This window comes from Malaclemys terrapin, chromosome 8 (assembly GCF_027887155.1).
Source record: "Malaclemys terrapin pileata isolate rMalTer1 chromosome 8, rMalTer1.hap1, whole genome shotgun sequence".
Lineage (NCBI taxonomy): Eukaryota > Metazoa > Chordata > Testudines > Emydidae > Malaclemys > Malaclemys terrapin.
Genome location: NC_071512.1, coordinates 13,580,343 through 13,603,698, shown reverse-complemented (window position 1 = coordinate 13,603,698; position 23,356 = coordinate 13,580,343). Strand labels below are relative to the sequence as shown.

Below are 23,356 nucleotides of genomic sequence, written 5' to 3'. Positions count from 1 at the left end.
TTAGTGGAGGGAGAGTCTAATTGAAGTATAATATGTGGGTTTTTCTGAGTGCATGAAGATCCAGTAGGTTTGTGTGTGATTGCAACTGTGCCAGAAGCAGGGATGATTTCCCTGAAGTTAAAAAGGTACAATTAATCTCCTGCTGCACTTCCAATTAGCCAAATTGCTAACCTTATTGTGAAAAGCAGAAATGCAATTGAGTTTCTGCTTGAGGCGTACTAAAAGAAAAAACTGAAGTAATTTAATTAACCGACTTCAAGTATATTAAGAAGCATACTGTCTTTGCTTTCTTTCCCCCAATGCCTTTAAATAGAACATTGAATAATGTGAATTTCAGTACTCACAAGAGACACTGCAAAGCATCACAGTCAACCTTTAAATTATCTAATGTAGCTTATATCCAACTGGAGCAATGGTGCACAAATCTCAGAGTTGACACCCACATTGCAAACCTGAATGGCAAAAATTACTAGCCTTTCCAGTCCCATGTGCTCAGTCACCCAAGAAATGCCTATGCATACATACCAAGATGCAACATCATCATCTCAAATGCAACTTCATGTTGCTTGGGATGCAATGTTGTGAGATTGTGACAAAAGGGAATGACCTTGGAAAGTGGTGTCAATGCCAATATACCATGTTTTTGGTCCACGGCACTGAGGAGGTAAGGAAGTGATGCTTAATTCTGGAATCACCTGCAGAGACTGGGGCCTCATTTTCAGAACTGAGCAGCACTGACACACTGCTGCTTCATATATTCACATCCCAGTTCCCTACCTGAAGAATGGGTTGAGAAAGACAATTGTATGGACATGAGATTCCCCCACTCAGAGGACGCTGATTTAATGATGTTTAGGGAGGGCATGAGACATGCAGTCAGTTTCCGTAGATGTTCCCTACACTTAGACCATAGTTACTGAGAGGTATCTAGTGGGTAAATTATGACTTTCTAGTGGCAACCACTGTATTCATCCCTCAAATCTCCTCCTCCTGAGCAATGCTTAAAACACACAGCCTCTCCCCACCTGCTAGATGATGTATGTGAACCCACAGAGTCCTTTAGATTATTTTGATAAAGGGCTGGAGGGGAAAGATCGTAATTCCAAAACCTACTGTGTGACATCACTAATAACAAGAAGGAATAATACAGATGCCTGTGGAGTGTAAATAGTAGTAAAAGTCTTTGGAGATTAGTTACAGGAAAAGATGTCAAGGTGTTTCATGGCTGCAAAAGCTGTTTACTGTAATACCATGTGTTAGATGACAAGCTAGTAAACTGTGATGTGAAACATTAAAATGGAAAAACAGATATTGCTTCTCCTCCATGTAAGTCTTTGCAAGTGCCATTTTGATAAACTTTCCAGTGATATCCCCTTAGAAAGAGGCCTAGCCAGCATGAATAACTGAGAGCAGAGACAGGTTTAAAAAGTGAATGATTGGCTGAGGTCAGGTCCAAAGTGAATACTAGTCAAAGGAGTGATGAGATTGTGCAGAAATGATTCCATTTACGCATTAGGACATATTTCCTCTTAACATTCAAATACAAGTCTTGTTTATAATCAACTAACCAATACCAGGCACAGCTGTAAATCATGTAAACCAGAGTCCACTTGTTCCAATGCAAAATTTATGTGATTTAAAAAGGAATAAAAGTGTACTTGATTTTGAAAGTTTTCTCTTAAAAATCCTAATTAATATAACAAAAGTTAGATATGATCTGAAACCTCAAACCAAGCACCTTCTAATTTAAAATAGGGTTACCATATTTCCACAATCAAAAAAGAGGACACTGGGGGGGGGGGGGAAGCCCTGCCCCTGCCCCACCCCATCCACTCCCTCCCACTTCCCATCCCCTGACTGCCCCCCTCAGAACCCCAACCCCCCCTGCTTCTTGTCCCCTGACTGCCCCCTGCTGAGAACCCCCCACACTAACTGCCCTCCCAGGACCCTATCTGTCCCCTGACTGACCCGACCCTTATCCACTCACATGGGTGGCAGGGTTGTAGAAATTTTGCTGATGCCCAGACCCCCCCCGCCCCACCTGCCTAAGGCTCTGGGAGGGGGGTGGGGGGCGGAGGTCTGGGTTGCAGGTCCTGGGCTGGGGATTAGGGTGCAGGAGGGGTGCAGGGTGCAGGCTCCGGGCTGGGGCAGGGGGTGGGTGTGCAGGAGGGGGCGAGGGGTGCAGGCTCTGGGATGGAGTTTGGGGGTGGGAGATGGTGCAAAGGGAGGGGGTGCAGGCTTTGGGAGGGAGTTTGAGGGCAGGAGGGGGTGTGTGGGAAGGGGGAGGGGGTTTGGGAGGGAGTTTGGGGATAGGAGGGGATGCAGGGGTGAGGGCTGTGGGTCTGAGGATGAGGGGTTCATGATGCAGGAGGAGGCTCAGGGATGGAGCAGAGGATTAGGGTGCGGGGGGATGAGGGCTGGGGCTGAGGGGTTTGGGGCGTTGGAGAGGCTCGGGGCTAGGGTGGTAGGGCAGGGTAAGGGCAGCCTGTCTTCCCATTAGTGGATGGGGGACGCTAGGACCCGGGGGCAGCAGACAGCAGTTGCTGCTGGCTCTGGCAGTACAAGCAGGCAAGGGAGAAGCAGGCAGGGAGGTGGGGTCCCACAGGGGGGGACGTGCGGGGGGGTGGCAGGTGGAGACCAGGGACCCATCCAACCCTCCCCCACTCCCTGACTGCCCCCCCTCTGGACTCCCTTTACCATTCTGGCTCCACGTGTAGGCAAAACACGCTGCCCGGTGGGTCGGTTTGTGTGTTACACAGGGCTGCAGACAGAGGGAGGGGGAAGCAGGGGAGGGCTCTGGCTGCTGGAGGCCAATGGAAGCGGCTCAATCAGCCCAGCTGCCCAATCAACAGCCGCACTTTGCATGGAAGGGAGGGAGGGAGGCGAGGGAGAAAAAAACCCCGGACATTTTAACCTTGTTACCAATTCCTCTCGGACGGCTATTTAGAGACGCAAAAGCCGGACATGTCCGGGGAAATACGGACGGATGGTAACCCTATTTAAAAGTATGTTGGAATTTAAATTCCTGGACTTTGGTTTTGGTTCCAGGTCACAAAAGGGGCCTCCAGTGTGGATGTGGACAGTATCTCCTAAGAACACCTGATCTCATGGATTTCCCCTATTTTTAGCTGAAAACTTGTAAAAACCTACTTTTGAGTGTGAAGATTCAAAACAGTTAAACCTGAACCCTAGCCCTACTTTAACCTTGAGCTTGATCACCAAATCCTGGCTTAAACCTAATCCAGAGCTGGATACTAAAACAGTCTTCTCAGACCATATCTAGTGAAAATTATAGCCAAAAAAGTCTGTTCCTGGACTCCTGATTAACATGATGCTGACTGACTTGTGATTAGCTAAACTAAACATTTTGGTGAGATATGCAGCCTTCACCACCTACAAATAACAAACCTAGTCTGGACCAGAAAGAGTCTAATTCCAGAAGAATATCTGTACCAAATAGTAAACACATAGTTATTTATTAACAAAACCACACAATGCATTTTATGTCATGTCACTTTCCTGCTATAATTTTGAAAGCCACAATCCTGCACTTACTATCTTGGCAAGATTCCATGCAATTGTACTGCCAATGACCCAGAAGTGGTTATTCACATCATACCGTTGAAGGATATTTATAAGAAATCAGGTCAGGTATACTAGCTTCTGGCTAACTTTGCTACCCTGCCTGTCTTCATTAAAGTTCCTCTACATTCCTATGTTAATATTATAGCAATATGTTGCTGGTTTCAAGTTGCATTTCAATATCATGTTCCAGATGGCAACAAGAATTACACTTGAAAAGGGTAGCATTGGCTTTGATGGAAAGAACAGAATGTTTAGAAAGGTGAACATAGCCAATTTGTGCTTGCAATAAAATAGTTTTTTGGGAAAAAAGATTCCCTGCATCGAGGACCCAGGTGCACGCATGCACACACACAAAATTTTCATATAGTGGCAAAGAAAAATGCAATACCAAGGTGCAGTGTTCACTTATATCCCGTACTTTGTAGTTTTCATTTTTTAATGCAGACAGTAAAACAATGGCTTCTCTACATTTCAGCAATCCAGATTCCACAACAATTTAGTGGGATATAATACTGTATATATCAGCTCTTAACCTAAATTAATAAATATTAGACTTAACAAGAGCTGAAAAAAATATAAATCAACTAATATTGTTCTGTAATTAAAATAAACCTGATTTACTGCGTATTTTAATGCTGAAAGAAAAGAAATAGGCACCATATTTTCTGTACACTATTTCCCATCCTCTCTAAAATGAAATGTTATTAATGATATGAATAAGCTTTTAACATTATTCAAGTCTTTTCTTTAATATAGTCTATAACTCGCCTAGTTAATGTAAAAAAGCACAAAGAAAGAAAGCAGCTAGCCCAAGTATTCATAATTAGGCATCAACATAGGGCAGTAGGATGAGTTAATAGATACACAGGTTCCTTCCTGGATGGGCATTGTCATGCCCTATAGAATGAGCTGAAACTTCAAACTTCCCAACAACCAACCAGTAGCTCATGAAAGGTTTAGCCCTGATCATCCCAAAATATAAGTGGAGAGTGGGAGAAAAGGGGGTAAAATGTATATTATTTTACTGGATGTATAGGAGAGATTTCAGTCAACTACAGACTTGTGGTTTCTCATGATAGATAAATATGTTTCTTCTCACTGGGAATAAGATGGCTGGGAGATTCATGGCTTATGTAACCAGTTTGCCCATGATTTTTAGGGTTGGCACCCATGGGCCCTCGGTCTCACTGGATTGTCATGAACCATGAGGGATGAAATGTTGGTGGTAGGTGTTATTGTACTACGTTACCCATGCTCCAGCTGTTTACTTTGTCTGACTCAGTTTCCTTTTCCTCCCTAGTCATAGTCCATACTGAAACAAAATATCCATCTTCCAATATTCCATTATAATAAAACAGATCACTTAAAGGTATCATCTTTTAAATGAACAGTCATACGCAATCCACTAGAAAGCAAATTCAAATCACAATTCAAAACTTACGTTGATATCTTCCAAATCTAAGAAGTTCAGTATGATTCCATTGCGTTTCCAGATAATTGGGGGCTTAAGAGTTCCATGGATGGCACAGGTCAATACAGCGCTCAGTCCAACTGTTACTGTGGTGACGCTAATTTTCTGTTCCTCTGGAAGCGTGAGTTGAACCACCTCTGGAAAAAAGGAAGGGAAAAAAGGGAGAAATTATCAATACCGAAACGAAGCCATTATTTGCCCATTGATTCTTTGGGAAGATTTCAGCTTTGACAAAGATATACACAGTAAAAAGGATCAGCCTAAGCAACAAACCAAAATAGGATACATTGCAATGAAATCTTGTATTATAACTAGCTCATGCTCTTTGGATGTCAGACAGCTTCCTTGCTAATTTAAGAAGAGCAGTGATATCAGACATGCTCATTTCCGCCACGAAGAAGCAGAATTAAAATTACATATACTGCATCAACAACATATTTTAACTGCATTTTTGAGTAAACCTATCTGGTTTGAATGTTTAAAGTAAAATATGGAGGCTACCAGTAAGAAAAAAATCAACATTTGCCAAATATTACGTGGCATGTGAGGTACCACTTTTTTCCTCTATTAAGAAATTGCAACATCTTTCCTATATTTTAAATTTAAAATTTTAATTAATTTTGATTTGCACCTACATCTAAAATACATGCCTAGTTCAGGCTCTAGGCCTAATATTTCTTTAAAACCAAAGAATGTCATACTGTTTTCCTGGCCAATGGTTATAAAGATGTGTTCGCATCTTTTGCCATATATGGCTGTATGTATAGGTAAGACATTTGATGTCAGAATTACTGCCAATGCAGATAGCAAGCAGCAGGGCAATCAAGCTGCTCTGTCATCAAAACCGCAACCTTCACAATTTTATCTTTCCTATGTTTTTTTTCTCCTTGGCCCTATTCACAAGGCTCCTACAAGAAAAACTTGAAGCTATGTCTCATTTGAATGCTCAAAACTGGGCTTTCAAGTTAATAACCCATTAAGATTAATATGGAAAGTTCAACATCACTTTTGGTGCTATATTGCTTCAGTCTCTGGCTGCAGAACAAACAAGACAGCAGTGAATTGATTTAGAGAGCCCCTACATCTATGGAATTCAGACATCTTCTATTCCTGTGGATTTCTATTGCTTAATAGTTGCTGTATAATGCTAACTGACAGGCAGCTGCCATCAGAGAAACAGCAAAACAAGATTTTTATTTTAAGCACAAACAGTGACATTATGGAAATAAAAACTCGCGAAGAAACAGCAGGAGTCTCATCACGATTAAATAACGAGAGTTATCAGAACTGGAATTTGATTCAGATAACAGCACTTCCCCCTTAGTGCTGTCACTTCTCTGGAGACAATTTCAGGAGTATGGAAACATTAAGTACTTTTCTTCATTTTGATAGCGATGGGGATGCTTTAAGTGAGACTGTTAAAATGGGTACACCAGACATATGACATGGGCCTGTCACTAGGCAGTTGAGTGGCCATGAAAAACCAGCAACAATATTACAGCCACGCATTACTGTGGTTCCAGACAATCTGGAATTTGTAAGGAAGACAATAGCAGGAAAATACCCGCTTCGCCTAGGGCAGATTAGCTTTTGTCAGAAACTCTGAATCACTGGATCATTTGATTGCATACCCTCTGCTGTCTGAGGGTCTTTCTCCTTTATTCGTATCCACAGAAATTAACTAGCTGGTGTGAGACAAAGATCAAAGGAACTGATACTGCCTAGGCCACACATTTTAGGAAAAACTTACTTTGACCAATGACCAAGTTGGAATATGAAATGCTGGAGTGGGCCAATTTATTTTCCCCCAACCCTTAATTTTAATTGGCAACATAAACATCTATCCCACTTTCCCTTTCCAATTAGCTAAATGGACCCAAGTGCAGAGGGCCAGCACAAGTCATCTAATAGAATTAAATGAAACGTAAGTGATGCATATGCCCTCTTCTGGACCTCTGAAGAGAGATGAACTTCATCTAATCTGAACACTCATTTGTTCACACAACCATATTGACTGATGGCCTAGAAAAATACAGGGAAGACATGGTTGTGATTTCCCCTACTTGTGAAAATCTTTATAAGGAAAATCTTTTGCACTGCTTGTATTAAAGATGCAATGTTCTCCTTTACCTTGACTTATGCCATATGCAATGTGCTAAATTAAAAGGAAAACAGCATCTATTGTTGCAACCTATGTATGAACATGAAGACTATTTTCCACATCTTTTAATTTCTTTTGACTTTTTCATTTGCATTGGCTCCTTTTGAGTAATTAACTTGGTGACTTTTCTGGTTTAGTGGGTTTTCTCCCTCTGGTTGTATTGGGAAGACTAAAAGGATTTACTTCATATACTCCCACTGCTTGTCAATCTATCAAATGATTGTGAACATTTGTGTGCAAAGGCCTTTCATGTGGCTGGCATGTGGCATGAAACAATCATCAGCATCAAAGTAGACAGGCAGCTCAGAAAAGATGACTGCTGCATCCTTCTTATCCATATTCCCCCCAACTAAGTCACAAGGTAATTAGTGCCTAATGTGCTGCAAATTGTGTCCACTACTGGAGGTCTTAGGCTGATTCTGGACTGTAAAAAAATCAATATAACATTCCCTGTGCAGTGTGCAAGAGATCAGACCTTCTCCCACTTCATATTCCTAGGGCTACTTTAGAAAGACCACAAATTGTGGGCTAGAAAGAGTAACTATAAAAATTACACAGTAACTCCTCACTTTAAGTCATCCCAGTTAACGTTGTTTCGTTGTTACGTTACTGATCAATTAGGGAACATGCTCATTTAAAGTTGTGCAATGCTCCCCTCTTACGTTGTTTGGCTGCTTGCTTTCTCCACAGCTAGCAGCCTCCATAGGCCCCCTCCTCCCCCTAGTGCCTCCCACTCGCCAGCAGACCCCGGGGATCAGTGCCTTCCCTCTCCTCCTCCTCCTCCCCCTCCTGCCCACGGCAATCATCTGGCTTGCGGCGTTTTGGGGGGAGGAGCGAAGACTCGGCGCACAGGCTCCCCCTCCTTGCCCTGCCTCCCTAATACCACAAACCAGCTGATTGCCCTGGGCAGGAGGCGGGGGGGGGAAAGGATGGGGAAGGCTGCGGGCCGAGTCCTCACTCCTCCCCCCTCCCTCCTGAACACTGCAAGCCAGCTGATTTGCAGCATTTAGAAGGGGGGGAGGAAGGGGGAAGGAGTGAGGACGCAGCGTGGGAAGTAAAGGGGGAGGAGGTGGGGGGGAGAAGAGGCAGGTCAAGGGTGGGGGCTTGGGAGAAGGAGGGGAGTAGGCGGGCTGAGGGTTGAGCCCGCCCACCCCCGCCCCTGGTGCTTGCAGAGTAGGGGAAGCTGCCACTGCTGCACAAGGTGCTTCTCCTAGCCTACAGCACCTTCAGCCTCCTTGCCTGCCTCATCTCCAGTGCCAGTGGGCTGTGCCTGTGTGGGGTAAGGCAGGGGCACCTCCCAACTAGAGTACTGTACTGTATGTACAGTATGTTTGTAAACACACAGAATGTGCACACTACTCCCTCCCCCCCCCGCGTAGTATTCAATTGCTTGTTTAAAATGTATATAATGCCTTTCTTCTGGCAAAAAAAAATTTCCCTGGAACCTAACCCCCCCCATTTACATTAATTCTTATCGGGAAATTGGATTCGCTTAACATCGTTTCACTTAAAGTCGCATTTTTCAGGAACATAACTACAACGTTAAGTGAGGAGTTACTGTATTAGGCTGAATTATTATTGTTATTTTCATTATGATAGCGCCTAGAGACCTCAACCGGGATCAGGGCTTCATTGCGCAAGGTTCTGTACAGATACATAGTAAGCAAACAGTAAATAAGTAGAGCAAAGTAAGTAAGAAAAGAGATACAAGTTCCTGCCCCCAAGCAGGAGAGAGAAAGAGTAAGAGGAGAAACAGAGTTACAGACAGGTGGAGTGACTTGCCCAATGTCACACTGTAGGTCAGTGGCAGAGCTAGAAATAGACCTCCTGAGTGAGTCCCAGTTCAGATGAGTTCCCTACTCACTGGATCACATTGCTTCTAAACTCCTTTTGTCCTTGTTCATGCAAAACTCCAACTGATGTCATCATCTTAGGTGCAATATGTAGCCATAGTTACTAATTATGACACCATATTCTATCATCATTTCCTCACTTTCTGACCTGAGAATGCATACTAGTTACATGTTTTAGTATTGTAGCTGTTTTTGCATAAAGTACAGAGTTCCTTTTTTATGAATACAGTATTCTGAATGTACTTGACAGGATAACAACGGTTAATTAATATAATATGTAGCATGCAGTACGGCTAATCAGGACCATCTTCCTTTAAAGAGAAATGAAATAGAGGATCATTCACTAGAGAATTGGGTTTTATTTCTTATTACATTTTTCCTTTATCTCATGCGCTGTTTTTCACACTGCATTAAATTCTACAGAACACTCCTAAAACCTATCAACACCCTCTTCAGCAGGATTTTGTTTGAGTGATTTGCTGCAATAAAAATTAGATTTCTTTGCAAATTATAGCCAAACAGGCTTTAGTTTTGCATGTTAGAAGTGCATTAGTGGAAAACAGATCTACTTTCTAGTAAAGGAGAAAACTGAATAATTGCCATACTTTAGTAAAATAATATCCATGAGGTCACTTTGAGATTACAACACATAATAAGTACAGATCAATTGAAAAACAAAAACACAAATCCATTTTTGTTTTCTCCCCGAGTATGTTAGTAGCACATTATGTTCTAAATACTTTTATATTAAAACAGTTATAATTATTTATCACGCCCTTAGTCATTGCTTTACCAAAGATCTTTGTCATTATCCAAGATAGGCTTATACAACCAGGTTTATTCAGATGCAGCCCTACGTTAAATGGACATAATCAACTTAAAACCCACACTTCTCTGTTAATGTATCTGTTTTTAGCTATTGCTGTTACAAGCAACAAATGGAGTAGAGAGAAAAATTGCCATTTGTTTGTTTGTTGATTTTGTATATTTGACAATACTTTGAGTATACTCAGCTTTACTGTATCCCCTGCTTAGGCACTGACCCAGCAAAGCACTTAAGCTGACAATTATCTTTAAGAAAGGGAGGAGTCCCAGTGAGTATTCATGTCCACAGGACTATTCATATGCCTAAAGTTAAGCATGTGCTTAACTTAGCTTTGTTGGAACAGGGCAATAGTGAGTTTCCCATGTTATTTGTGGATCTTTCACACAACTGCCGGGGAGAAGAAAGACTTAAAAAGATAGGAACATATGATTGTAATCCCACCGAAAGTAGATGAAGGGTCTGTGTGCCCTCGAAAATTGGTTTCTGTTCTCTCTTAAATCACTGGAATTCGTTAATACAGTGCCAGTAAATCAGTGCAGATTAATTTTGACTTGCCTTTTGTTTTAATTGGGTAATTTGTATTCAAAGCAAGAGTAGGATTGTTGCATATAATCATTTTGAGCTGTGATTTCTATTTGCATGGTTTTGAGTGAAACTCCTGTGCGTTCTGGGAAATCTGGGCACTTTCAGCACATAACCAGTATGTTTCATCACTCTTCTTTGCCAGAGATATAATAGGTTTCAGAGTGGTAGCCATGATAGTTACAATAATCTCTCTAAAAGGCTGTAAGAAATAAGGAGAATTGGCACAAAAAGGAGGTAAAAAGCTTTAATAGTTGAGGAGAATAGTTTATGTCTACTTAAGTCACAGGCATTAAAAAAACAACAACAACAAAACTCAGCACCAATTGCATTGCTGTAAGAAGAACAGATTGAAAATTCAGCCTACATACAAGATAGGATGTTGTCATAGGATGACCTGCCAGTTGACACCCAAACTTGCTTCACTGAGTCATGCAAGTCTAGGATCCATTGCAGGCAATACAATGCAGCAAAGATGGGCCGTCATTACTTTTTAGACTTACCTTTAGTACTTAACTAATGAAACCTGAGCTATTGGTGTGGGTTTGGATATTGATGTGGGTTTGGAAATACACTGGGTGTCTTAACAGATCAATACATTAAAAAGGAAGATAATTTTTTTTTTCTTTAACGGAGTAAGCCAAAGTATACAGTGTGGGTCCATTTCCAAAATATTCTAGTTAGTAGACAGTGGTATTCTAGATGTTTAGTATTAGAGAAAAATCAACAACTGCTTTAAGTATTGATACATCAGTACAAACATTTTTTTTTAAATTCCATGAGTGCTTTTTAAAAAAACGACACTTCCCCAATTTTAAAAATCTGAAACCTGTTACATCTATGTATAAATAAGTGACTCAAATAGCAATAGCTTTTCTTTAGCATAATCTCTTCTATAAATTCCCCATGTTAAGTTTTGAAGTGATCCCATTATTTTTCAAAACTATTACAAGACTAGGGATTTTCAACATGCTTGAAGAAAAGGAAATTGAAACCGTTCGCAGAGTGCCTATTTCTATAGCACAGAAATGAACTCTGCCCAGTCAGGGCCAATTCTCAAATGGAGTTAGGCCAGCAGAGAAGTTAGCCCCAAGATTGAGCAATTGTGTGCATGCTATAAAGCATAAATATTAGTACAGGGTGTTTGGTTTACAATGACATTGTAGGAAGGAGAGAGAGAAGAGATGCGTACACTGAGGAAAGAGGGAGGAAATGGGGCATAGTAAGATGGAACAGAGAGTGAGGTTGGCAGCAGCAGAATGAAAAAAAGTGGAGCAAAAAGCATATTGGGGCGAGAAAGTGTGTCCTAAATTCAAAGTGAAGCAAGCAGAGTCTTCTGTTCATTGCCAGTGCCTGGGGGTCAAGGATGTGTGCTGCTTCCAGGAAGAAGTTGTTTGCTCCCTGGGGCTGGCTCAGCATCTCTCAGGTTCCTGTTTTCTTCCCAGTTGTTTGTAAATATGGTCCAGACTTTTAAATCTGGTTCCAGGCTGCCCAAAACTGCTTGTTTGTGGGGGTAGTTCATTTTTCAGAAATGGTATGGAGTGGCTTCTAGAAGTCAACTGTACAGTACTGCCAACTCCAAGCATTGAAAAAACCACGAGTCTGCTCCCCCGAAATCACAAGACTGGTTTAAATATCATGAGATTTTATATAAACAATACATATTAGAGATGTTTTATTTGCCTTCTGGTTTTTGAGCCTTTGGTGGGGGGGGGGGGGCAGTTGGATCAGATTTTCAAGCTTTTCTCTACAACAATGGAAATACCATGAGGCTTGTGGTAAAATTGTTAGTGCTTGCAACACTAGAAGGGCAAAATAAATCCCCAAATTACTATAAAATATGCCTTGGAGTGGGAGGACCCACTGTAGCTCAGCAGTTGGTGTCTTTGTGTCCTCACACTCCACTTGTAAGACATAAAAAATTCCTTACAAATACAGATCCCGATCTGACATATTTCTAAAATATGCTATCTTGTTAAGTTATTTATTATTATTAATATCAAGATACCTTTTCACATTTTTTCTCTATCCCTTCTCCTCTCTCCTATTTTATTTCTTAGATTGTTAAACAGGAGTTGTATTGACTTACACATCAAGCTATGCATGCTAATGTGAGCAGGTATTACTTGTTGTGCTGTTTTATCATGGAAATCTTTCCTCTGCTGTCATTTGCAGCCCGCCAAAGGCAATCATAATTTCACAATGAAGACATGTATAATTGAGGTCATTATAGGGAGCAACCTGGAATGAGCATCTATAGAGCAAAACTCATTGATTTAGCATGGTTTAGACATAATTTACATAGTAAATGTGGGTTGCCAGCCCTCCTTTTCTCATGTGACAGTCTATACAGAAGTTGATTCTATATTTCAAAAATACTTTGTATCTTTAATTAGATCTTTTCAGTTTAAACCCTGTAAATAAATTGTTACTGCCTTTCATCATTGTTACACTTGTTCACAGATACCTTTTCAGTGCTTAGAAAAATGAAATAATCCACTTTATTGCTTAAGCTCTGTTTAAAGGACAAACCAATTTTTATCCTATAAGTGTTCTTAATTAAGATAGGACAAGGGAAAACTTAATTCTCACCTGAATGTAGGGATGGATGAACTGTTTTCTATGAGATAAGAATCAAATATAAACCTTCACCCAAAACCTCAGAATGAGTTAGAACAAAAACATATTTTGGGATGGTGATGGAACAACTGTTTGTGCAGCCCACAGGTGTATGCCATTGTTACTCCTGTCCTGGGGGAGTTTAACATGGGACACAAAGTTATGCCTCTATGTACTTCACCAGTACCAGAAAGTCTGTTCACTACCTTAGGGCCTGATACTGCATCCCGGAACTCCATGAACATTTTGCCATTGACTTCAATGGGAGCAGAATCTGGTCTTCTCTGTCTGAACAAGGCTCAGTTTAACAGCTACTGTCAGAAGGGAATACTAACCCAAGAAAACAAGAACAGTAGCTGGGGAACGGGCAGGAGATGCTGAAAATTATAGTAAGCCTTTTAACATGATTTTTCATTTTCACGTGACTTCAATGGAATTAGTCTCTGTTTCCACAGAGTTACCCAAGGGAAAAAAATGGCCCTTAGTTACATCTGGGCTGAATTTGGCTCATGGACTTAAAGATGGCAGTGGGATGCCTGACTAGGAAGAGCTGCCTGAGGGTAATTGTAAACATGAGACTGAAGAAGAGGAAAAGGATGAATCTACTGCCTAGAGAGGCATTGGGTGAGATGCTGAGGGAAGATGTGGTTATCTAATTAGACAATGTAGAGGAAGAGGAGAAGATAACCAAGGACAGATTCCTGTGTGTATCTGCATGATGTGCTCTAGAGACAATAACTATAACTGACATAATATCTAGGGTACTTGGAATATATATTTGATTTTGTTCCCTGCCCCAGTGGACAGACCATGTCACTGTGATGAGAAAAACTTTCACACATGATCAGTTTTACCTTAGATATTATTTGCATGGCTTTATAGAACAGACACTTTAACACTATACATTACAAGGAACATGGCCTTGCTGTCACAGGTTCTGCAGGTTATTGAGGGTCAACAAACCAATCTTATGTAGAGGTGTTTTATCACCTCCTCAGCTGTAGACATGTCCAGAGTCAATGGAGTATCATACATCAAACAAAAACAAACAAAACATTTCCTGAATAACAGCCTGGAAACACAGAAAAACCAGCCTTGCTATTGAAGATCACCATGGGCCTGTTTTGCTTTCTCTTTCCCCCTCCATCAATATCAGGTAAAGGACGAGCTGAAATCAGGATTCGCCAAAAAGCTGCCTTATGGAAAAACAAGAGTACTGAGCATCCATAATCCCCATTCTGACTGGGGGGCGGGAGGGGGGGGAGGAACCTCAATAAGCCACTATATCTTCAAAAATAGGTGCCACTAACTGAGAGGATATCTGGCTAGGGAATCTGCACTAAATCAGTGCATCTCTAAGTCAGCCTCTACTAGTGGGGTTCCTATGTTTTCCGCTAGAGGAATCCTTGAGGGGGAAAGCAGTTCAAACACTACCACCCTCCCCCAGCAAAATTCCCTCTTTGGTTTAGCTGCCCCATCTGGCATTAGGAGTTATTGTTCCCACCCTTCTGGGGTAGCCAAGGAGAATCAAGTCCCTTAGCAACGATCAACCACTGTCTATTTTATTGCAACGATACATTTTCAGAGTTTGATTTCTATGGAAAGAAAATGCAGCAATGCAGTATTCAGATAAGGCTTGTAAGCTGAATTGATATATATAATAAAATGATTTCTATAGCCAAGTGAAAATATACACACCTCAGCTTTATTTTGTAACTGCAATAATTCAAATTATTAATGTAATTTATAAATCCTCAGTACCTTGGGTATGCTACCTCAAGGAGTATTTTATTGTAAATCCTCCACTAAATTAGTAATGCTATTTTCAGAGTCATAAAAAGGCATAACCATATTTCTAGAGGTATGAAAGAATTTAGTACCTTAAACCTTTTCTGTCATTACTCATGAAGTCCACGAGCTATGCCTCTCTACGATAGCTTTCTAATCTTGTACTGAAAATATAAAATGTATCCTGATGTGGCATTCAAAATATGAGTGCGGACATAATCACCATTTTACAGAAGTGATTCTATGTACTGTTATTCTTAGAGAAGACAACTCCTTCTCTCACGCCTATCAAGTTTGGACAATTCCTCACAGTCCAGATGATAATGTATTTTATATTAGACAAAATATGAGAATAGGGGAAATTTTAAAAAAATAAACTGAACATTAAAACCCCATTTAACTGTTCTTCAGTAACTGACATAATAGAGGAACCTCACTTGCCCATCCATCGTGATGTGTATTAAAGTCAATTATATGGACAACAACAATAACCAGAGTTATAGCGCTTAGTACAAACAAAGAGTTTTGAAAGGGATAAAATCCTCGTGCTTCAGAGTTTAAATCAAATTCTACCTATGAGGGATACAGATGAGCTTTGATGGGGCAGATTATCCCATAATTGCCTACTATCGGGTTTTTGCACCTTCCTCTGAAACAGCTGGTGCTGCCCACTGTCAGAGGCAGAATACTGGACAAGCTGGACCACAGTCTGAGACAATATGACAAGTCCTATATTTATTTCCACGTTCCTGATTTTTATGCTTACTGGCAGATTAACAATATTCCAACTAGTGAACATGGATATCTAGAAGAGCAGTGAAAAAGTGAAGAAGAATCACAACAAAGGTGATGAGAGGTCCCTCAACACATATTCCCATTAGCTTCAATGGGTGCTAGATTCAGAGATTTTCAGGCCAGAAGGGACCATTCATTTCAAAGGACATTGAGGCACCTAACTCCCTTGGGAGAAAGGCACCTAATATCTTCGAGATTCTGGGTTTGAATAACTACTTAGATATTTATACACTTTCTTAATCATATACAAATTCCTTTAAAACCATATTTTACCATTTGAATTTGGACTGAGACACTTTATAACTCTCCAGTTATTCACATAGTATATACGTTTGTAGATATCAATTATATTAAAGTTTAACCAAGCAAACATTCTGTACACACATTTTTTTTGAAAGCTAGGTTCCCTTTTCTGTTAAAGGAATAAGCATAACATATTTTCTATTGTAAAATCCTATCCATGTTACTAATCAGAGGGAAAATATTAAGTATATGCAGGAAGAGATCATTCATTCATTCTTGAAAGTACATGAATAAATATAAGTTGTTCACTGCTTACTTATCTAATCTCCTAAGGGTGATAAGTGAGGGATTCGTTATGTAAATAGGTGTAAGTAGACTAGTTTAGAGAATAGTTTACATAAATATATTTGTTTTTATATTAAATTCCTCTTTACCGCAGATTCGAAGAGTGATGTTGATATGATTAATTTTTGATGAAACGTTCCCATGTTGTGTCAACAGTTCCCTGCATAGACTATAATGTCCTTACATTTTTCTAGTCAATTTATTAATTTAAAAGGTAAAATTGCTAATGGACTAATGGCTTCTCCTAATTACTTCTAACAGTCCTCATGCCATTAAAACACTTGACTCACATTTTTTGCCCATTTTAGTAAAAAAAAAAAAAAGCAGAGACATACTGTAATTTCCAACTCTGTCCTGCTCATAGAATAACATGGAGAAAGTAATTTTAAAGCTATTCTTTGAACCCAAAACCAGGGGATTTATTTCTAAGTTTTGACATTGATGAGTGAGTGTTTAGTTGCTCTCCTCCAATTAATGTCAATGACAGTAGCACTCCTAAATCTTTGAATATTATTTTGGTAATGTAGAGGATTAACGTTAATGCTTTCTCTGTGTTCTTAATTCACCATGTTCTACCAGAATATTGTTGTAGGAGTCTGTTATCTGTATATGATGTTATCTACAACTGTGTAAACTGCACGATCTCAAATAAGTCCCTTCAAGAACCAGCAACAGGCCGTATTACTTTAAGCCTGTGGCTGCAATCATAGCAAATATTATTAGACACATAAATGTATCTGTGTTATCTCCTGATACTGGGAGTCTAAATGTAAGTCACTGATTTCGGTATAATCCATGTATTTCAGATACTGTGCTGCACAATAGGAAAGTGTACTAAAAAGAAATATGAAAACCTATTATACAGTTGCTAATTTTAAACCTTAGAATTTTCACTGTAATATTTTTGCTTTGAATTCAATATTTTCATGGTTCTTACAATGACATTAGCCCTGTCTCTGAGTCTAGGACAGTAAACTGAACCTGCACAGAAAGTCAGCTGCAAAACTTGCTTATTAGCTTTCCCATAAACTGTTTTCCAACCCATTCTTGCCTTTCCAGTTAAAAGCCGGTACTGTAAAATATACAGCAACAAAATAAAATGAGTAGTTTCAATTGTCCCTGTGCTTCTGTAACTCTAGGATAGCTTAGTTCAAATATATACACTTGAAACATCCACTGGCTTTAAAGCTTCTACTAGTCTTTCAGATATGCCCTATCTTTAAAATGGGAATGGAATTCAATTAGCATGGGCAGTCTTTCAAACTAATGGAACTTTTTAAGGGCAATCACTGTATATATTTGAACTATGTTGTTTTTGAGTTATAGAAGCACCGAAAACATCTGAAACTACTAAAGTTTTTTAAAAAACTCCTGTAAGTTACAGTGGCTGAACAGATTTATACCGGATTTGAGGGGGGGGGGGGGAAATAGCTTCTGGTGTAGGACTTGGCATGCCAAGTTCTCCATGGAGTGAATTTTTATGGCTGCTCTGTAAACCCCTAGGGTTTATCGTGGAAACATTGACAGACCATTAACTATAGCAGCACTTGTGGGAATTGCTATAATATGTAAGTAAATTACTTTGAAAATAGAGACAAGTCAGGCCATAGGGTATTGGGGGTTCAGAAAGCTTTCAGAAATAGTTTAAAACTACTCAGATTTCACAAATAGCTCTATCAAAATGCTTCGATCCGATGCCCTCCATTCCAATTTCTGTTGTGACTTCTGAAACGTTGCATCATGCAAGTAAAATAATGCATGAATGCAGAATAAAGAGTACTAATAAATGATCCATGATGTTTCTAAGATTGCTGGGAAAATTCCAGGCATTTACGTTTATATTTACACACTGCTTTCAGCATCTCTCAGCATACAATGTTAGTAAATAACCAATCCGGGATATCATATCTTTTGTGTTTGTAAATGAGCATTACTAATATTATTCCTGGAACTTTCACTGCTGTTTCCAGGGTTGATTGTGAATTTAGCTTTGATGCTTACGCTGGGTTTTGCATCCTTTCTGACTGTAACCATGCTTAGGATACTTAGTAAATACGTAAAAAGCAACAAAGAATCCTGTGCAGGGCTGCCCGGGGGGGGGGAGGGGGCAAGTGGGGCAATTTGCTCCAGGCCCTGGGCCCTGCAGGGGTCCCCACAAGAGTTTTTCGGGGCCCCTGGAGCAGGGTCCTTCACTTGCTCCGGGGGCTCTGGAAAACTCTCGTTAGGTCTGGGCCCCCGGAGCTAGTTCCGCTCCGGGTCTTCGGTGGCAATTCGGCGGTGGGGGGTCCTTCCGCTCTGGGACCCGCCGCCGAAGTGCCCTGAAGACCCGCAGTGGGGGGTCCTTCCGCCCCGGGACCCGCCGCCGAAGTGCCGGGTCTTCGGTAGCAATTCGGCGGCGGAGGGCCCGCCGCCACCAAAGACCCCAGGCCCCCTGAATCCTCTGGGCAGCCCTGGTCCTGTGGCACTTTATAGACTAACAGATGTATTGGAGCATAAGCTTTTTTGGGTGAATACCCACTTCATCAGACCCACTTCGTCATGCGTCTGTCAAAGTGGGTATTCACCCACGAAAGCTTATGCTCCAATACATTTGTTAGTCTATAAGGTGCCACAGGACCCTCTGTTGCTTTTTACAGATCCAGACTAACACGGCCACCCCTGTTACTTAATAAATACTGTGCTTCAGCTCTCTCCATGCCCACACTGACCAAAGGCAAAGCTTGAGCTCTTTCATCATTCTCCTGTATGCTTGAACTTCTACTCAAGCTGTTACCCACATCAGATTCTGCCCTCACTGAAGTCAGTATTTAGTTTCTCTCTAAGGCACTACTCAGTGATTGTCTCCACTAACCGTTTCCAAGGCCCCAGTCTAGGTGATTAAAATAAAAACAGATTTTCTTTGAAAATTACAGGTATGTACAGAAAAAATAGAAAATAAATGATAACTGAGCACACACACATATAACTAGATACTTATGAAATGCATCCCGGGCAGACATAGAGCTTGCATTATAATATATAGAAATATTACCTACAGAATTGCAACAAAATCTCTCATTTTAAAGGCTCTCAGGGTCTCAGTCTGCCATATGTCTCTAGGAAGCAGCTCTCTCCATGTCCCATGGTGCAGTTCATTTTATAATCTTCCCCTTGGCTGACAAGTGTTTAATCAAAATTAACATATGGTGTTAAGTTATATCCCTGGATCTGGACCAGAATGATACAAATGGTTTGAATTCAGTTTGGATGGCTACATATCTGCCACTGTCATCAAAACAAAAATAATTTGATTTTATCTGAACAAAATGGATATAGATCTGCATACATTTGCATTAAATTTACATAAATCTGCATAGTGTGGCCTGGGCTCATGCTTTAGAGGAGGGAAGAGAAAGACACACACACAGATGGTAGTTGAAGGATTGGAGTGGCAAAATTGAAAGCACTGAGGTAGAATGGGGCAAGATGGGAGAAGAGACTAGATGTTTTGTAGGTGACTAGAAATAAATTCACTAGAGGGCCGTTATAGCCTCCTCCACTCTGTCTTGCTTTTGCTCTTTCCATCCCATCCTCTACCTCTCTGTCTCATGCCATTTCCAATCCCCTCCTACCTTTCTCACTCTTTTTCTCCCTCCACCACTTCACTTTCTGTCCTTCCAACATTTCACTCTCTCTCTCCAACCCTCCCCCCCCAGCATTCATCTCTCTAATTACCTGTTACCTTCACTGAGCACTAAGTTCTCCACCCACCTCCCAGACATGTAGTTTGGGGCAGCAGAACTTCACATCCCCTCCCAGACACTAGTGGGAGCCGCAGCTGATTTAAAGCATAACTGCTATATGTTCCTGTGACTATGGTCCCAGCTCCTGGAATATAGTGATCATGAATCTCAGTTTTCAGTTAAAGAAAAAGTGTCAAGCTAACATTGTTGCAAAGAAAATCTTGAAAACGTGATGTCTGTCTGAGTCTGCAGAGAGCCTGAAACAATAGCTAAGAGAGGTGTGAATTGCTCCATAAATATCAATGAGGTATTAATGCCAATTCTCCACTCTGGGGGGGCCCTGTAAACACCACTTCAGCAGGGGACTGTGTGTGGCAAGAGAAGAGTGTGTGTGTGTGTGTGGGGTGTCTGGCCTATGCACACATCCAGCTGATACACTTGGTTGTTGGGGTAAGTACCAGGGGCTCCCCTCCCTGCTGCCACCCCATTTCTCCAGGTGGGAAAGGGAGACCCTGTAGTCAGGATTTGGGGGAGAATATGGCGACTTCCCTTTCTCTCTTTAGGAAGAAGGGTCTCCTGCCATTGCTACTTCGGCGGACAGGAGTGGGCATCTCAATTTTGGATGTCCACTTTTGCTAATGTATTTTCCTGTTTCCAAACATACATGAGTACTTAGATAGTACTTTCCTTAAGCACTCATTAAGTGGTAGTTGAAGGATTGGAGGGGGAGGGATAGCTCAGTGGTTTGAGCATTGGCCTGCTAAACCCAGGGTTGTGAGTGAGTTCAATCCTTGAGGGGGCCACTTAGGGATCTGGGGCAAAAATCAGTACTTGGTCCTGCTAGTGAAGGCAGGGGGCTGGACTTGATGACCTTTCAAGGTCCCTTCCAGTTCTAGGAGATAGGATATCTCCATTTATTTATTTATTATAAACATTGCTTTCATAGATTTTATAGGCTTTTGTTTAAATAATGACTCCAACAAAACAGGCCAAAGGCAAGTCTGGGACCTCCCTAGCCAGTTAGACTACAAGTTACTGCACAGCAACAGTACAGTTTTATTCAGATAACACACATCTTGCATATTTTAAGAACATATTGGTTCATAATATCATAACTTATGCATCAGCTATTTCACACATGATCTTACCATGTTCTAAACCCAACCTGTATCTTAACAAAAACTCAGAAGAAAGCAAAAATACACAGACAAAATAAGAGTAATATTACAAAGAAATATATTATAAAACAAAACAAAATACTGGAGTCAACTGAAACAAACGAAAAAAGAATAGTAATCCCCACAAAAGCCGCATGATTCATTTTATCAGCACATCTATTGTTGTGACCAGGTTTTCTTGTGGTTAAATCCTTTAAAATTAGAACCCCTGCAGTTAAGAACCTTTTAACAATACCACATAAACCGAACAGATAATTCATCAGAGCTCATATTTGATTCTTGGCAGGCACTGACAGCTTTTTACAAAATTTTGAATCAGCATTTCAAAGACACATGGCTCGGAGTTTCAGTGGGTTTAATCTCCACAGGGAGTTCTAGTACTGACAAGCAAATTCTTGGAAGGGACCAATGGGTAAATGGTAAGTACAGGTTTTATGTAGCTAGTGAGGCAGTTTATCCCACCGGAGTGGAAATCTCTACAGAGAATGTTTCAAAGATCAGGGGAGGGAGGTTAGATGAAAAGAAATCACATTGTAGTTTTTGTGTGATAGATGATTGTTGTGAGTATACCCTCAAAATGGCGGTGTTGTCAACACCCATGATTTATTCATAAATGTCATATGTTCTTTTTTTTCTTTAAAGCCCTAGCTCCTGGAGTCATGATTACATGAGAATTTCAGCTTTCATTTTAAAGACGTTTTCCAGCCTCCCGGGCTGCAGAAAAAGGCTGACAAGCATGAACCTAAAGGTTGAAAAAACAGAAGGAAAATAAAAAGACCCAAACGTGTTTTTTTTTAAATCTTATGATTTTTAAGTCAATCTCACTATTTTTGAATAGTTGGCATTTAGAAATACAGAAATGTCTCTAAAGATTACACTGCTAGAAAGTTTTAGTTGAAGCTATACTTACACAGATCGAAAATAAATATTATGGGCCAAATTGTGCATGTGCATTTTGTAAGCGCAGGGGATTTGCATGTGCATATCTAAGAGAAAAAAACATGGTCTTTTTACAAGAAGAGTTGTAGTGGAGAAGAGAGAATAAATGATACTTAAAGCCATCTCAAATTTAATTCATATAATAGCTTTTGGACAATGTGCTTATGGCTTTACCATAACTGCAATAGTTGCACTATCCACTGGGAGAAGATCGATTTAAATTGGAGATATGGTTGTGACTCCAACAGCTTTCCTCTGATAACTCTGATTTTCACCATCTTAAACAAAACCACCTCCTTTCCATCTCAATTTATCTTGTGTTGCTTCTAGCCAGAGAATAATTTATAGAGTACGGTAGGTTCTAAATTCTGAGGTTATGAATTTTGCCAAAATCTGGCAGTATTTATAAACTTCTTGTAAGGTCTGGTGGAATTTAGAAGTTCTGCCAACATAAAGCTGCACTAGCGGAGTTTCAAAACTATGTCAAATGACCCATCTGAATTCAAAGAGTTTATAATTTTCATTAGCTGAAAAGGAAAGCTATATACTCTGCTGGTACAGCGGGCAGGGTTTGTATATTCCATCAGTAGAACCAATCAGGTTCAAGAAGATTACAAAATGCTGCCAGTAAAATGTTGGATCCAAATCTGGTATTTCATTGAATGTTAGAAATTGTCTTTATACCACAAATATACCTAGAACAAAATATAATGCATTAGAAGAAAATGAGTGGGAATAATTTGCAGCAAGTTTTTGCATGCCAATATTTAAAAAAAACTCTCTTTAAAAACCTATAAGGGAATTCCCAGACCAAAATATTGCAGTTAAGCTTGTAATAGTGAGTAGACATGAATGTACTAAAATCACTAATTAGGAAAAAACAGATATTTTAAAGCCTGGAAATTTGTATGTTTGTCTTTAATTCTGGACCTGTATTAATGTTGATCCTTGACCTATCTACCTACATCTGCATGACCCCAATGACTATCGAGCCACAACCTTCATAACAAATCCAGATTTACAATATGGAGCACAAAACCAATATGCCTTGAATACAGAAAAGACAAAGAATCAGAGCCACTGATGTTACCACAATATGGAAGTCATATGCTTTTGACTAAATTTCATACTGAAAATACCTAAAACAATCATATAAATTTATAATACACTCATTATATGTGAGATCCACTAGTACATAGAGTTTCCTACACTGCAACTCCCCATTGATAGTAAAAAAAACCCGTTAACA

The 23,356-nt window shown here is 40.3% G+C and overlaps 1 protein-coding gene across 2 annotated transcripts in view; it reads right to left on the bottom strand.

Moving 5' to 3' along the window:
- The window catches only part of FSTL4 (follistatin like 4), a 471,972-nt gene that overhangs the window by 71,869 nt on the left and 376,747 nt on the right, over positions 1-23,356 (bottom strand). For both annotated transcript variants that reach the window (XM_054036449.1, XM_054036450.1), the window contains exon 7: positions 5,027-5,193. In XM_054036449.1, the coding sequence (XP_053892424.1) occupies positions 5,027-5,193 (167 nt within the window). The remainder of the gene's footprint in view (positions 1-5,026; positions 5,194-23,356) is intronic.